This window comes from Astatotilapia calliptera, chromosome 1 (genome assembly GCF_964374335.1).
Source record: "Astatotilapia calliptera chromosome 1, fAstCal68.1, whole genome shotgun sequence".
NCBI classification, from domain to species: Eukaryota; Metazoa; Chordata; class Actinopteri; order Cichliformes; family Cichlidae; genus Astatotilapia; species Astatotilapia calliptera.
The window spans coordinates 17822834-17840393 of NC_137422.1; the positions used below are offsets into that span (position 1 = coordinate 17822834).

Genomic DNA, 17560 nt, shown 5'->3' on the forward strand with positions numbered 1-17560 from the left:
CAGCAGCAAAGATGGAGCTGAAGTACAAATTATGGTGGCAGCAGTCATGCAGCCACATGTTTTGTTTGTAGCTCGCCGAATTTCTCCCATCTTGTCAGCTTAAGAGGATCCACAGAATCAGAAAGAATGGTTTCTGTCATAGCAGCATTTGAGATGTGCATCTTCCTAAACATAGGCTTGGTTGTCTGTCATTGTCTGTGTCACCACACCTAGAGCTATTTATTCTCCTAATAAATGTCAGTCTTGCTTCAGTGCAACACTAAACATCCTGCAGAGTTGTATACCGAGTTCCTACATGAATGACAACTGAGATCTTATTTCAGTAGTAACAGTGTATATATTTGTCACAGTGCCGCGTGTGGTGTAATGTAGTCCATATCAAAAGTAACATGCAGTGAGGGAAAGCTTTTCTTGATCTATTTTACTTATTGTTAGATTGCTTCCACCCACAGATTGAGCTGTGAGCATGTGTGTAATTGATAGAGTGCAAAAATAAGCAAATAAGAAAGCTTACTGGAGTCCTGGAAGTAGATGTCATTTCCGTTGTATGCGTTCTTCAGCTTGTTGGTCATGACACGTAGCGCCATGATCTGTTGCCGAATCAGCGTGTCGGGCCTGGTGATATCCACTTCCACCTCTGGGTTGTTCACCTGGTTGGTTAGACCCTCCTTCACCACTTCAGGAAAATATCTGGACACAGCGACACATCAAAAAACTTGAAAGCATCGTCGAGTATTTGGGGACATATGTTGATGACAGTCAAGTCAGAACTGATGGAAAAAAAAAAAAATAAATAATATTAAATAAATAAACTAATGTAAAAAATCTGTACTGACACATCCTTTAGTAAATAATTTATTATCACTATGTTTATGAAAAATATTCATGAATTATGTTGTTCTATGTATGCTTGATAGTTTGGCTGCAACAACAGAAAGCCATCATCACTGACGCTAAATCTACTGTGAGGCGGCTCACAGAGCTTAACACTGTGTAACTTCAGACCATGCACACTGACAGACAAACCGAGAATAAAGCATTCCTATTTATATCACGTGTTTTCGGTGTAACTGGTGAAATGTGATTCTCAGTTTGCTTGTTGTCACACAGAAGAATAAAGAAATCTCTCCAATAATATCCCTAATGTGATATTCATATATACATAAGTCTTGTAGTCTTATACAGTCCTGTGAAAAAGAAAGTTTTCACCAAACTCTCTGAAGTCTTGTTAAAAACTAAGTACACTGTTACTGTTTCCAGAGGGTAACCAGAAACCAAATTTACTTACTGATCAACAGCAAGCGTGAGCACCTCTATAGGAGCAGAAGTTTGGCAGTTTGATGGTAGGTTAAAACAATGCCACAATATTCCCAGGAGTGGAAACCCCCAGGAAATTCACCCCAATGTCAGACCGAGCAATTCTCAGAGAAATAAGCAGAAAATCCAAGAGCTACCTCTTTGACTCTACAGGCCTCGATTAGCATGTTAAATGTTAAAGTTATTAACACTGCAGTTAGAAAAGACCGAACATGACTTCTCTTATTTGCCACAGGACCCTGGACACCTTTCAGTCATGGGTCGACCATGAACATACAGAAAACAAGTGCTTTAAAGTACTACGACTGCAGGTAGTTGAATCTTGGTGTATTAGTATTTCAAAGAACTGCACACAGTCCTGTGAAAACTTTCTTTTCCACACGGCTGCTTGTCTCATATAATCATTTATTCGTGAAGGTAACAATCACTCAGTTCTTTTACGCATGTTTTATGACATAAAGGTGAAAATGGCCACTTTAATTAGTAGATCAGCGGTCCCCAACGCCCGGGCCTCGGACCGGTCCGTGAGTCGTTTGGTACCGGGCCGCGAGAGTTGAGACTCAGGTGTGAAATGTATTGTTTTCAGGGTTTTTATCGGTTTTTAGTTATTTTGTTATCGTTTTTAGCGTTAACTCGGTTTTCCTGGGTCTTTTCACGTGTGTTATGATATGTGTTACGGTACCGGTACTAGTTTTATTTTGTTGTATTTATCTGCAACACCTTAAAGGCTGGTCCGTGAAAATATTGTCGGGCATAAACCGGTCCGTGGCGCAAAAACGGTTGGGGACCACTGTAGTAGATCATAGCACGAGACACATAATGTGTCGAAAACATAACTATTTACCAAGGATTTTTCTTTTTCTCTTCCATAAGGGTAATTTCCATGCAGCATATCTCTTAAATGCAGCATGTGCGCTCATGATTTGGGACGACAAGCTGAGTCCCAAAGTAGACCAAGTGAAATTAGACAGAATTACAAGAGCTGTTCTTTCTAATGGCAGATGCTTAAATCAGACAAAACACAGGAGTGCAATCAGGCTTAACGGTCTATTTCATGTTGGGAGTGGTTGCACTTCACACAGAGAGCTCTTAACATGCCCGAAGCACACAAATGTCTGTTTTGTCTGTTGTAACTTAGTGAATCAAGAATTATTTAACTGCTTTGCAGCGATGCAATCTGTGCTTCATCATCTTCTCCAATCATTTTGTATTTTATTTAATAACTTAAAGGTGAACGGAGCTGGACATAGTCCGTTTTCAAATAAGAAGAGAATCCAATGATTTTACACACTTCTAACGCAGTTTGACTGTTACTGATGTTTTATTATCAATTTACTCACCAGATTTAGAGTGGCGCTTAAAAATGTTACTGGCACAAACAATTGTCTTTTATTGCACCATCTGCTGATTTTGTTTCTTGGAGAGGGCTAAAGTGATGAGCTTATATATTTTCTCTGGTTCACGGTTACAGACACGACACAGTGACCAATCAACTGTACGGTTTAGCTTCACACTGCAAACTGAACGCCGGTGACAAGAAGTGTTGGAGCGCCTCTCTCCTCTGGGTGTTACAGCCTTCAGGGATTATATACTGTACAAGTTCTCCATAAGAGTACTAACCCATTGTACTTACAGAGAGAGAGAGAGCGAGCGATAATCTCTGAACAGAGTGTGGTTATTTTAATCCCTGGCAGGCAATATGTGATAACAGGAGAGATCGTGTGACTTTGCTGTGCTTATAAAGAGTACCAGAAGTCCTCACCTGCCCTTAGTGTGGCTGTTCCAGCACTGCTCCTCATCGGGCTCTGTGAGTTTGCCCTTGGCACAGATGTCATCTGGCAAGTTGGACCAGAACCTTTTGGACTCCTTGAGTTTCTCTTTGATGTCAATCACCTGCCATGGGCCAAAACAGTGAGCAGAATTATATTACATTTCTAATATTTGTTCCACACTGCTTCAGTAATATTAAGGTCTGCTCCCTCACTCCATGACAGACATTACACTGTGTTGTAAAGATGGCTGTAGACACTCGCTGTTGGAGCTCTCACCTGACCTCCTCCATACATATTGACAATGATTTAAAGCAAAATGTTCAAATTTAGATTCATCACTACACAAGACCCTTTGACACTGATTTTCAGTCAGTATTGTGCAATTCAGCACACCTCAGCCTTTTCTCCCCTTTCCCCCTTCTTATAAAGGGCTTCTTGACAGCCAGCCTTCCACTGAGACCATTTCTGATGAGGCTTCAGAGAACAGTAGATGGATCAGCTGAAGGGTCAGATACATCTCTTGGGTCCTGTATCTTTGTTGATTTTTTTCCCCCTGTTTCTTAAGGGCATGACTTTCAGATACTGTTCATCTGCTGTATATAGTTTTCAGGCTTCTCCCTTCTTTCTTGTCCAATTTAAAAAAAACAAAAAACACACTGCACATTCGTTGACATGTGCCAAGTTTTCAGCAAATTGATCTTTGGGAATCACCAAAATATTACCCTATATCTGTCAAACTGTACTATTGTTGACATTTTTGTAAATTCAGAAAATGAAAAATCTCTGTTGCTCAAGAGCTCCTTAAAAACTACAGCAAAGTTTGGCTCCTGTGAAGCAAAAATGAGAGAAATGAGCAAACTATAAAGGAAAGACTTTTGCACAGTAGTGTGAATCAAGTTAAGGCTTACTAGTGTGAATGACACCTTGAATTAGGTTAGGTTAGGTTAGTTAGGTTAGAATGAATATCACTTCTGTACAGAACCACAAGTTTAAAAGGTCTCAACAGAGTTTTCAGATTAAAAAAAGTAATTTGAAGAAAACAAAGATCCAAATAAATTTTCATAATAAAACTGTGATAAAAAATATGACTGATATTTTTCTAGAAATGGAAAAAACACACACACACTTAGAAAACACTTCAATATTTCCTTCTTTGCACATGAGTGAGGCACGTCGTGACTTTAAACAGTCATGTTGCACAAGCCTGTTTTTAGTTTATTCCATTAGGACAGTGGTCCCCGACCTTTTTTGCGCCACAGACCAGTTTATGCCCGACAATATTTTCACGGACCGGACTTTAAGGTGTCGCGGATAAATACAACAAAATAAAACTAGTGCCGGTACCGAAAAAAAGAAGATTTATTCATAACACACGTGAAAAGACCCAGGAGAACCGAGTTAACGATAAAAATGATAACAACATAACGCTAAAAACCGATAGAAACCCTGAAAACCATGCATTTCACACCCAAGCCTCAAGTCTCGCGGCCCGGTACCAAACGGCCCGGGGGTTGGGGACCGCTGCATTAGGAGACCAGTACTCCAACCAACCCCTTTTTCATTCCATTTAGTTTTGAATCCACTTCCATCCATATTGTGTTCATCTGTGATTCATACAAGGCAGACTTGAGATTTCAAATTTGATATCTGGCATGAGTGTTCACCCCCAACCGATTCCATCTGGGCTCAGCAAGAAGTTTGAGCGCGTGATCAGAGAAACGGGGGAAAAAACTCCACAAGGACTCATCATGGACAGAAATCTACTGTGTTGCTTTTGTCATTTTTATAGAATTGGTAACAATCATGAAGACGGAATCAAGTTATTTTAAATCCTAACAGATGGAGTAACATATTGCTTTATTATTTATACTCATATAGAAGTCCATAAACGTCTTCGTGTTTAGCTTGTTGATGAAGCACACAGATCCTTGAGCACATAACAACTAGCTCTAATAAAAAAGCAAGACGATGCACAGTTTGCAGTATGAAATTTAAACCTTTGTGAGCAGCGGAAAATTTGCTTAATTGTCTGTTTTAGAATTAGATAAAAACACTGACGCCACTCTTACTGCTATTCGTTACACTGTGAGATGAAGCATCTTGATCTGATTCCGTCTTTGTGGTCTTAGAGTTGTCAGTTTTCCAATATTGAGAGAAAACTTTGTCCTCAAGACCATCGCTTATTTAAAGAAGAATATCAGAGTGGTTATAACGTTCAGCAGAACAGTGAGATAATTACACTAAACATCAAAGTAAAGCTTCAAGAGAATCTCTTTAAACAAAGAAAAATAATTTTTAGGAGCTCAGACCTCAACTCAGTATGGAGATACTGTGTGACGATCTCCAGAGAGCTGCTCACAGCAGGCGACCTGAGCATTAGTGCTGGGAAATATGGCTAAAAAATGGCAAATGTACGAGAGAAAGAAAACTTTAACAAAGTATAACATTAAAGTGAAGACATGGGCAATTGTGCACAATTAGTTTAAACACATTGTCTATCTACTACAGGCCTGTATTAGACACGTTTGTTCATTGATTCTCTGCGTGTGTGTGTGTGTCTGTCTGTGTGTCTGTCTGTGTGTCTGTGTGCGTTCGTGTTAATATATATTTTATATATATATATAAAAAAAACATTGTTGATGGGTCACAACCTTCACTTTGAAATTCTATTGCTTTTCACAGTGTTGCAATTTTTTTGAAAATTGTTTTGGACTTGAACCAATTTCAGCTGCTGAATACCTCGAGGCTCTTCAAAGCATAGACTGCAAAATATCTGTCTCATACAATTTACAGCCATATATTTCTAAAAAAAACCCATCATGTTATCGAATGCAATACCCAAAACGTCTCTTCTTAATCTTAGTTATATTCAAACGGAGTTGCCAAAGTATACAAACGCATATATTTCAACTTTAGAGGTAAACCCCGTGATATTAATAATGACTGCTCAGTCAGGAGGAGTGACTGCCTTCACTGGAACCTTTACATCAGACAGCTGAAACAGTGGTTGATAGACATATTACAGTCCAGGCACAGTAATATGGTAGAAACAAACCAATAAGGAGAATTACTTATTTTGTACTCGTCTATAATTCAGCTCCATGAATCAACTAGTGAACTGTGACTGACACATGCTAACAACTCTCTCTTGGTGGTAAAGCTTCATGAACAGATGGAGTCTGGTCATGTGACAAGTGAATCTACTAACACATGAGCTCAGTAATGACACAACATACAGCATGCGATAAAGGTGAAAGCTCCAGAAAAAGCAAGTGAGTGGGCCTTCTTTACCTTTAGGCCAACTATAGAAATGATGACAAATTGCAAATGAATCCTGGGTGGATGAAATCCTAAACACTGCCAGTGTACTGTATTAGACAGTCCTCCTTCTGTATGTTTTGAGCCAGGCTTGGTGTGATTGTAAGCTGTAGTTCGGCTTTCTTACTTGGACATTGCCTTACTTTTTACTCATTTTCATACCTGGCTATTTTCACAGGGTTTGATTTGTTAAGCCACTTAACAATGACCCATGAATCATTCAGGTATAAAGGTACCTAACTCTAGGGATGAAATGTATGTGTTGACGCATAACAGACAACTTAGCAAAGAACCAATTTTTTTTGTATCTTTAGGCAGCAAAGTATATCATTTGTTCCTATTTCTTTAGTTGAAAAAAATCCAAACAAAACACTGTTTGACAGGCATAAAATAGTATTTTTGTACCAACAAGCTGATGCCCAAAGAGTTCTTAGCTGAAAACTTGGCATATCTTGGCGTGGTCTGCAGTGTGTCCATAACAAATTGAGAAAACTGCACAAGTGGAGGACAAAAGAAGAAGTGGCAGGCCTAAAAAACAACCTACAGCAGATGAACAGCATCTGAGACCGATGTTCTTAAGAAAGAGAACAAAATCCTGCAACAACCTAACACAGGACTAGAGAAATGGCCTCTCAACCGATCTGTCTACTGTTCAGTGACGCCTCAGAGATGGTCTCAGAGGAAGTACATGGGAAGAAAAGGTTGAAATACACTAAATTATACAAGAACTTGGTATCAGTGGCAGCAGGTCTTATGGAGTGATGATCCAAATTTGAATTTTTGGGCTCAAATTGTCACCTGGAGGTCAGGAGAGAAGCACAACAGCAAGTTTATAAAGTCATCTGTTAAACACGGTGGTGGCTCTGTCATGGTTCGGGGGTGAACTTTTGTCAGTGGTGTTGGGGATCTTGTCACGAATGCAGAAAGGTAACATTAGATTTTAGATCTACCATCCAATATTAACTGGAAAGCGTTTGATTAGCAACAGTTTCACTTTTTAGCATAGCATACTGCCAAAATAAACATATAAAAATTCACTATGAAACACTATCAGTAATGGTTTGGCCTCCACAGAGAACTTTCCATTATTGAAATCATGGGATTAATGATGAGTGTGGTCATCTTGACAAAAAACAGGACAAAAGGCAGCCAACATCCGAAGAAAAGCTTTGAATGTCCTACAAGAAGCCTGGAGAACTATTCCTGAGGACTGTTTGAAGAAAAAACAATGCCTAAATTAACTGCCTGAGAGTTCAGGCTGTGTTGAAGAATAAAGTCGTCATACAAAATATTGACTTTCAGGCTCGTAAAATTGTGCAAACTCTGTTTGTTTGCATTTTGTCTGTGAAGGTTCTCAGTCATCCAGGTCATCTTAGTCTAAGGAGCTTGGAAAGAAAAGCGTCTGGACTTCTTTAAGTTGCTTGAAGACGTTTCACCTCTCGTCCGAGAAGCTTCTTCAGTTCTAGGGTCAAATGGTGGAGAGTCCCAGAATTAAACCCAGTGGGAGTTTCCCCCCAATGAGGGACAAAAGGACCCCCTTGATGATCCTGTACCTAATCACATGAGCCAAGGTGTGAAAACGGGTGTGGGTCACAATCAGCCAGGGTTTCGGGTGAGCTCATTGTGAAACATATCCCCACCCTAGCATGCAATTTCCTGAGGCCCAGGATGTGAGTGGGCATTAAGACGTCTGGGAAGGGAACTGAAAACTGGATTATAGATGGCAGACAGTTGGTGTCGTAAACCACCGCCTCTGTTCAAAGATGGTCGCTCACAGTGGACGTAATTGGCTTCTTTCACTCCTCTTTCAAACCATCTGACTTCTCTGTCCAAAATGTGAACATTGGCATCCTCAAAAGAGTGACCTTTGTCCTTTAGATGCAGATGGACTGCTGAGTCTTGTCCTGTGGAGGTGGCTCTTCTGTGTTGTGCCATGCGTTTGTGAAGTGGCTGTTTGGTCTCTCCAATGTAGAGGTCTGGACATTCCTCGCTGCACTGTACAGCATACACCACATTGTTAAGTTTGTGTTTTGGAGTTTTGTCTTTCGGGTGAACCAGTTTTTGTCTGAGTGTGTTGCTGGGTCTGAAATACACTCGGATGTCATGCTTGGAGAAAACTCTGAGTTTCTCTGATACGCCGGCTACATAGGGGATGACAATGTTGTTGCGTCTGTCCTCCCTCGCTGGTGTCTGATCTTCTTTTCTGTGCCTCTTTGCTGACTTTAAGAACGCCCATTTAGGATAGCCGCACGTTTTGAGTGCTTCCTTTACATGTGTGTGTTCCTTCTTTTTTCCTTCAGGCTTAGAGGGAACATGTTCTGCCCGGTGGTGTAGGGTCCTGATTACTCCAAGTTTGTGTTCCAGAGGGTGATGGGAGTCAAAGAGGAGGTACTGGTCCGTGTGTGTGGGCTTCCAGTAAACTTCGATGTTGAGGTTGCCGTTCTTTTCAATGTGCACAGTGCAGTCCAGGAAAGGCAAACAGTTGTCCTTTGTGTCTTCCCTGGTGAACTTGATGTTTTTATCTATGGCGTTGATGTGCGCAGTGAAGGATTCCACTTCTTGTGTCTTGATTTTGACCCAGGTGTCGTCTACATATCTGTACCAGTGGCTGGGTACTCTTCCTTTGAAAGAGCCATGAGCCTTCCTTTCCACTTCCTCCATGTAAAGGTTGGCTACAATAGGCGACACGGGGGAGCCCATGGCACAGACATGTTTTTGTCTGTAGAAGCCCTCGTTGTATTTGAAATATGTAGTGGTGAGGCAGAGGTCTAACAGTGTGCAAATCTGATCGGGTGTGAAGTTGGTCCTGTCTTCCAAGGAGCTGTCTTCTTGTAGTCGTTTTCTGACAGTCTCCACGGCCTCCGTGGTGGGTATGCAAGTGAAGAGAGAGACTACATCAAAGAACACCATGGTTTCATCTGGATCCAGGGTACGTTTCTGGACCTTGTCGGTGAAGTCGGTGGAGTTCTTGATGTGGTGTGCGGTGTTCCCCACGAGAGGTGCAAGGATGGTAGCAAGGTGTTTTGCAATGTTATAAGTGGCTGAGTTTATGCTACTGACTATGGGTCTGAGTGGGATCCCTTCCTTGTGGATTTTAGGAAGTCCGTAAATGCAGGGTAAGGCATCCCCTGGATAAAGGCGGTGATATGTACGGCTGTCAATGATTTTGTCCTTTTCAAGGTCTTGAAGGCAAGCTATAACTTTCTTTTTGTAGCTGCTTGTAGCTTGTAGCTTTGCATTTTGCTTTTTCCCCATATATGTTTACACATGCATCAAGAAACCACTTCATCTATTTCTCATTTTCCAAGCACAATATAAAGAAATGAGTGGTGACTCAGTATTTCCTTTAAAAGACTTTTATCTTCATGACAATTTTGCAAAATCAGTCTGGAGTGGAGATCACATGACATGACTGAAGGGTCTAAAAACAGCTAGAAACAATGTTAGAGCTGCTATTTCCCAGTTTAAATGATGAACTTTGATACAGTCAAAAACACTTTTTAATGTATAAACTATTTATTTGTGAATCCAATTTAATTCTTACATGAAACCTTTTACATTTTTCAGCTAAATGAAAAATACTGCTAGCAGACTTTAGCTTGGTTATAGTCAGTTACATTGCTTCTCTCTGACCAGACTGAAATCTCATAAGAAAAGGAGGCAATGTAGCCTGCAGGCTTAATAAAAAAATTATATTGTATTTAGGGAATTAAATGCTCTGACGCTCTTGAGGCTAGGCAACGCGAGGAAGCTGTTGTATATAGTACACTAGTTATGCCAGGCTCACATAATAGTGTGCTTATATTTGCACTTACGTCAGTGCAGACAAATGAATTTTGGGATCCACAGTTTAAGTTCTGTGAATAATAAAAATAATAGCAATAATCTAAGGTTGTGCAGCAGCTGTTTGTTTCATATGTATACAAAAGAACTGCCTTATATCTTTCAGCTGTCTATCACAGACACACTTTGTGAGTTAGAACTAGAAAATGTTGCTTTTGCAAGATGGGGCTTTTTGTGTGAGACTGGATAAGAAAGAGAGAGAGCTGAGAGACTAGAGCAGCTATCAGGTCATATCTACCGAGCCTGAGGTAATAACCCAGTGAGCAGCAACGTTTCTTTATCTTGGCTTTGGCTCCAGGCCACAGTAACATTCAGCAAAGCCACAGCTGCACAGACTAAATACCTCATACAGTGTAACTCTGATGTTCTTGAGGGAGGTCTAAAATATGATAACTTACTAGTTGTTGTTATGACAGATATTTAATAGTGTAACACATCTGCATCTCACAGCTGCTATTGCTTAAAACGAACCTTCACCGAGACAGATCTTTACACAGATACCTTGATGTCAAATACGCTCTACCCACTGAATTTTCATTAGCATTGTCCGCTATAATCACACTGCAGAATTCTAATCAGTATTTTGCATTTTTACTAGTTCTACAGTTGTCTATAAGTTCAAGTTTCCCACATACAGTTAACACTGCAGTCCCTCCATTTCTCAGTGGATTTTTTTTGTCCTGTATTTTCATCCTGTTCTCAAAGAAAGACTTTATGCTGTGTTCTGGTGCTGATATATTTTATTTTCATAAACATATATGAAAAAAAAATATATGAAAATAAACATAAGATATATGTTTATTTTCATAAACATATATGATCTGACAGTAAATACACTGAGACTGCTTGAACTTGAATCATGTATACTGCTTCATAGGGTGTGCATGCTGTGAAATGCAACATAAAGGTATGGTCAATTCATTTCCTGTACTACGTATAACTTTTCTACTCTTCTGGATCACTCAAAAACATTTTTCCATGCATATAAGCACTGCATAGTGTTTCTTGGTATGGAACCCAGCACTTTATCCATCACTTACTTGTTCTAGATTTTTTGTTTGACTGAACACATCTGTCTGGTGAGGTTTCACTATTTTTGGGAGGTCTGAATGTGTCAGGGTAGAACATAATGTTGGACCATCTTCTATTTTACCTCTGTGGAGGTCTCAAGGACAGCCTCTGTGCTTGTTGTTTAGTATAGGAGATAGTGCTGAGCATCACTGTGTTCCCTTATCTAAAGGGGATGCAGGAACGGGAATAAAGAAAAGCCTCTGTGGAAGGATAACCTTCAGTATGGGCATGACCCTACCTGCTGCAACGTGTGTGCTCATCTCTTCTTAATACGGAGAATTTTCAGTTAGGATGCTAGGTCCACTTTTTTCTTAATAATTTGCCTCTGTACCACATGACAGTGGATTTAAAATAAAAGATAAAGATTCAGTTAAAATGAATTTTTTTAAAACTATTTCGAAATTACAAAAATGCAGTGAGCCATTTTCTGATGCCGAGTCATCAATGTGATATGTACTTATTTATGTTTGACTTCTAACTTCCCATCGTCCAAACATGGCTGGTCAGGGACAGCAAATGGGCTGGATGTTGCACGTGGATGAACAATGCCCAGGTCTACTTTCAAGGGAACACTGGTGAGTATTTTTTTTCTTCCCAGAAAACTGACATCAATCAGCAAAACACCAGAGCTGCTTTTAACTGTAGCATCTTTTTTTATGTTGCTCAGCTAGCTTCTGCATGTCTTTTCTTCCGGAATAACACATAATCACCCAAAGTGTATTAAGCATCCAGCGTCCTCGGCATCAGGATTCTGAGAATCAGGAAAAATACTACTCTGAAACACATGTAAACTGTAAGTAACCAAAACACCAGATCTATTTGTCTGGTGACGTGTGTGTTTTCAGTGTGCTAGGTGCTTGTGCATGTTCAGTTCTTTTCATTCGGATAACCCAAAATGTATCTGTCTCAAAACTCGTGAGGGGGCACATGTGTATTCATGTGCAAGTGTGAACACACACACACACACACACACACACACACACACACACACACACACACACACACACAGACACACACACACACACACACACACACACACACACACACACACATAATGTCCTTGTTACACTGGGGATTTGAGAGAAGTGTATACAGTGAAGCCTCGGGTCTTAACAGGACATGAAAGGGCCTGTACCAACAGGATGCCACTGCAGGAGACTGCCCTCATATTTGATGTGGTAATCCTGTCATGGAGACACCAAAGCTGGTTAGGTTTAACACATGCTGGTGTGGCTCTGATTCACAATAGCCCATAGCGTCCTGGCACTAACAAAACAATATGGACCAGATCACAATGTGCTTGGTTATTTTTGCTCAAACTTTAAAATTTAACAACAGTAATGTGATATTGATACGGTCCATTCTGACAGCTAAGCATCTGCAAGCAGGAGCATTTCAGGTGAACTGGAGAAAGGAAGGAAGGATCATTCCAATGTACACATATAAGTAAATAAATCCATTTATGATTCATTGTGAAGTGAAAGCTTATGGAAGTTTAATTCAGAGTTTTCCATCTGTATAACTCGATGTACGGTCTACATAAACAATGTCTAAAGTTCAGTAACAGTTCAGTTCAGTACAGTCATTTCAACTGCACAAATACAGCAGTAAACAAACACTCGTTCATGAATAAATAACTGCAAGCATACACACATAAGCACACAAACACACAGCATACTAAGGGCAAATTGTGAAGACAAAAATCTAAGCATGAGTCTTTATATGAGTACCTAGGGCAGTGAGTTTGACTCCAGCTAGAATAGCTGCTGCTTTCACCACACATCTATGCTGCAGCTGCAAGATTAGATGCTGCTGAACCTTCAGCATTTCTCTCCGTCTCACTGGGAGCCCAGAGGTTACTGCTGCGCTGCTTTAAAAAACCCTTTAAATAACTGATAATATCACTGGTAGGTTCAAAACTATATCACTGACAAGAGTGACGCAGGTTGCTTCTACATGCAGTTATTAGGCATAAACTGATAATAGCTGCAGTCTAACACAATTAGCAATCCTGTAATAATTCATCAGGGTTATTGTGTTTAAGGTTTATTTATTTATTTTTAAATTAACACCTATTTGAGAGGTGTTAATTTAGCTGCACAGAGACCGCACTTCCTGGTGCAACACTGGTTCTTATATTTGACATCTTAAGTTATTACATGTAACAAGTGAAATGTGAATTGGATGTAATTATTTCATAAAGTCACAACCTTTAACTTAAATGAGACCATGCTTAATTTTTAAGAAAATCAGAGAAACTAACTCACATTTGTGATGTTGTGTTGTTAGTCACAGTTAACTCAACACACAACTCAATCTGCAAAATATAACCACATTTGCAAGGATGTAAATTACAGAAGAACACAATGATTTGCAAATCTTGTGAACTGACAATAATCAAAGGAAAACAAATATAAATGTTTAAGATGAGACATCTTAACACATCATGAAAAATATTAGCTAATTATGAACAACACATCTTTAAAAAATTGGGGCGTAGGGAAGCAAAATGCTGGAAAAGAAAGTGGTACTAAAAAGAAGCACCTGCAAAAACATTTTGCAACTAACTACAGTTAATAGGCAGAAGTCAGAAACATGATCGGGTTTAAAAAGAGGATCTTAGAGAGTTTCTCAGGAGTAAAGATGGGCAGGAGTTCATTAACCTGCATTTATCTAGAAATTGTAGAACAATAAAAAAAAAAACCAACTTAAAATTGTCAAAAATATTTCACCATCTACAGCACAGAAAAGCTTCAGAGGATTATGGGAGTCAGGAGAAATCTCTGTGCGCAAGAGACAAGGCCAGAATCAGTATTGGAAGCCTGAGATTTTAAAGCCTTCAGGCCACACTGCATTAAAAACAGGAATGAGCTTATTTAAACTGGGCATGGAAATTCATGCATGGGCTCATAAACTCTTCCAGAAATTGTTGCCTGCAATGCTGTATAGTGCCATCCACAAATGCAGGTTAAAGCTCTATCATGCAAAGAAGAAACAACACTTGAATGCGATCTGGAAACACTATTAACTCCATCATCTTCTCAAAGCTTATTTAAACTGAACTGGACTGAGGCAAAAACTGTTCTGTGGTCCGACGAACTGAAATTTCAAATTGTTTCTGGAAAACATGGACGCCAATGTCCTGCAGACCAAAGAGGAGAGGAACCATCTGACTTGTTATTTGGAAAGGCACCATCGAGGCTCTTTATAGTTCAAGGTAAAGCCCTGTATATTTATTATTAGCCACCAAGCAAAGGTTCCAGTGCCTATATTCACCTTGAAAGTCTGACCTAATCCTACGCTGAGAGGACTGTTTGTCATCATTAATAATCAATGAATTATCCTCTTCACATAGGTCAAATTTGTAGTGCCTCCACAAACGTCTGCCTTAACTGGTAGCTTGTAGAGAGGGACCGATAACCTCAACAACAAACTACCAGGTGTGATGATGCAACATTAAGATGGATAAAATGCTTTAATTTTAATGTAAACAGTTTAATTTTTAAAAAACTGGAAATGAGCTTAAAGAGTTAAATATAACTATACTTTAACATTAAGATCTCAGGGTGATTTTTTCAAAACTACTACTAACAATAATGCCACATCAACATCACAAGGTTACACCAAATGTCAAACAGGACCTCTATTCCATTAAATCGTTTATACAAACAAAGCTTAATTCCAGTCTGCCTTCCTCTGGTTTTGCTGAATCCTGGAAGTGGTGTCAAGTGGCTGATGAGCATTCGGCGCATGCAGCAAGCAGGGCAAACTCCAGCAATGCATGTTAATTCAGGTCCAGTAATTTTAATTAGGGCTTTCACAGGTCAGATCCACCAGCTTCAATTCCAAATTTCAGCCACAGAACTGTCTGTAGATATGAGCAGTACAACCTTCTTAAACAGTTTTTGTTTGTTGTGTTGAGTTTGTTGTCTCAGCATATCACATGCATATAGCCCTGAAATATGATCAGCGCTATAAGTAAGTGCCAATATTTCTGCTAATATGTGCCTGCTTGTCACGATGAAGTGCTGTATACAGACGGGAAGCAGACTTATAGCTCACCGAAGCACAGATTAAACAAAGGGACCGGCCCCTGCTTCCTCCCTGCCTTTTCTGTTAACAAGTGTTATACCCTTCCCAAGCACACACATGCACCATTAACAAAGCCAATCTTAATCGATTTCACAAAAAACCCCCACTGTGATTCATCATGAGTCACTCTGTTTGAGAAGAAAGCATCAATCGCAATCAAAACACACAGCACCAGTTTGTCCCTCATTCCAAATGACTCACACAACAAGCAATTTTATGAGAAATAAATAAGAAAAACCAACAAAGTAATACACGAATGTCTTTTAAAAAAAGAGCCCGTATGAACACTACATGGTAAAACAGTGAAATCAGAGAAAATTGACTACATGACTGTTAAAGATCCCTTTTAATAAAAGAGGATGCTGAGGCACTCCTCTGCTTTCACTTTGCAGCAGCAGTGTCCCTTTATCAGATGCCCAATACGACACATTCATATTGGGCTTTGCAAGATGATCTCATGGTCTGTTTGGGCTCATGTTGATTTATAAGCCCGGAATGTGCTTTAACTAGTTTCAATAGAACTAAAATCAATACAGATTTTCAGAGCGAGCCTGTGTCAAAAGCTAAAATTGAGATAATGTGTTTGCACACTGTAGATGCAGTGAGACGTCTGCACTATAGAGACAATCTAGAAATCCTTAAAATACCACCTTAAAATATCAAAAAGGAAACAGTAATCAGTCCGGCTCACACAAAGTCACACATGATGATTTCCTGGATGTTCAAAGTTAAATATAATACCTTCTTCGTCTTCAGAGCACATGTTCTCAACCAGTTCCTTAATTTAGTACAGTTTGAGTTGTATGGGCACACAATCATACCCCAAAATGCGAAAGTTTTAGTTATTTCACCTGAGAGTTTTTCTTAATTTTCCAAGGGTTCACTCATTTAAAAAAAACACGATATCATTTACTTCTATGCACCAACCCAAATTAGGCAATATGAATGTGTGCAAATGTTGTGGTGTTCTGGCTTCCGTCGCCGGGCTTCCCTTAATCAAAACTGATCAACACAACACACGCACAGGTTTGCATGTAATTATCATTATTGCTTATTTTGTCATAAATATTTAACTTTAGAAAACAATCATTTACAACAGGTTTCAAGCCTATGGGCTCCATGCAAACACCGCCTACAAATATTTATTAGGGCTATTTAATGATTCATTTAATTGAATGAATTAGGCATGGTAAATTGAATGTAGCAGTCAGAGTTAATGCTTTGCATTGTTTTTGTTTTTTTTTACTGATAGTGATAATGAAGCTTATGCAGAAGTTCAATGAGTAAGACCTGTGTTTGCTCCTCTGCCTGGATTCCTGGCCGCCCGGACCTCCAGTCTATTATTTAAATCACTTCTGCCTCACTTCTGTCGTCATCACCGTGGCCCAACCATTTTTTCTTCAGTGAGAACTGAGCCTTAGTTTTGCATGCTTTAAATCTATTCTCATTCTGCCTCTCACTCTCTCAGCCTGCCTCCTCCCCATCTCCACCTCATCCTGGTCATTCATCCAAGTTCCCATCTGCTTGATAACCACCACCGCCAGCATCTAGATTCTGGGGGGTCCTGTCCTACTTCCTACCACTGTTGGAACCTGTCAAATTCATCTGAGCCTAATCGCTAAAATGTTTATGACTCAAACACTGTACTTCGATGAATCATCTTGTTCTTTCAAATGGTCATTCCTTATTGAATTACCAGTCAAAAAACTGATTGGCACTAGGGTCCCGAGTAAATGGCCAGAGCAAAAACAAAAATCTTTGGAGTCACTGACAATCAGAACCTATGGCTTGAATAGTGAAGATGCTTGGATACTAGCCAAGGTATGGACAGGCCAACTGGCTCAAGCTATGGCAAGAATTCAACAATTCCACATAGAGATATCTAAGAGCTCAACATCCTATAATGGAGAATTTTAAACATGTTTTGAAGTCGGACCTTGAGAGGGGAACAGAAAGCAGAGGAGAGTCCATCCTTGCTGCTGCAGGACTAAGAGGGCCTAGAAGCATCTGTGTTGTTCATTTTTTAATTTAAACAGAAAGAACAGTTACTACAAACAGATGTCAGGTTGTGTGGAACTGAAGCCTCTGATCAGTAGTGCTTCTTTATGGAAACAGGATTCTAGCAAGATGAGAAGAGCAGCAGTTTT

The 17560-nt window shown here is 39.7% G+C and overlaps 1 protein-coding gene across 3 annotated transcripts in view; it reads right to left on the reverse strand.

Moving 5' to 3' along the window:
- The window catches only part of gpc6a (glypican 6a), a 158139-nt gene that overhangs the window by 15216 nt on the left and 125363 nt on the right, over positions 1-17560 (reverse strand). For all 3 annotated transcript variants that reach the window (XM_080292633.1, XM_026165760.2, XM_026165750.2), the window contains 2 exons: positions 3080-3210; positions 515-690 (listed from right to left, as the gene is read on the reverse strand). In XM_080292633.1, the coding sequence (XP_080148759.1) occupies positions 515-690; positions 3080-3210 (307 nt within the window). The remainder of the gene's footprint in view (positions 1-514; positions 691-3079; positions 3211-17560) is intronic.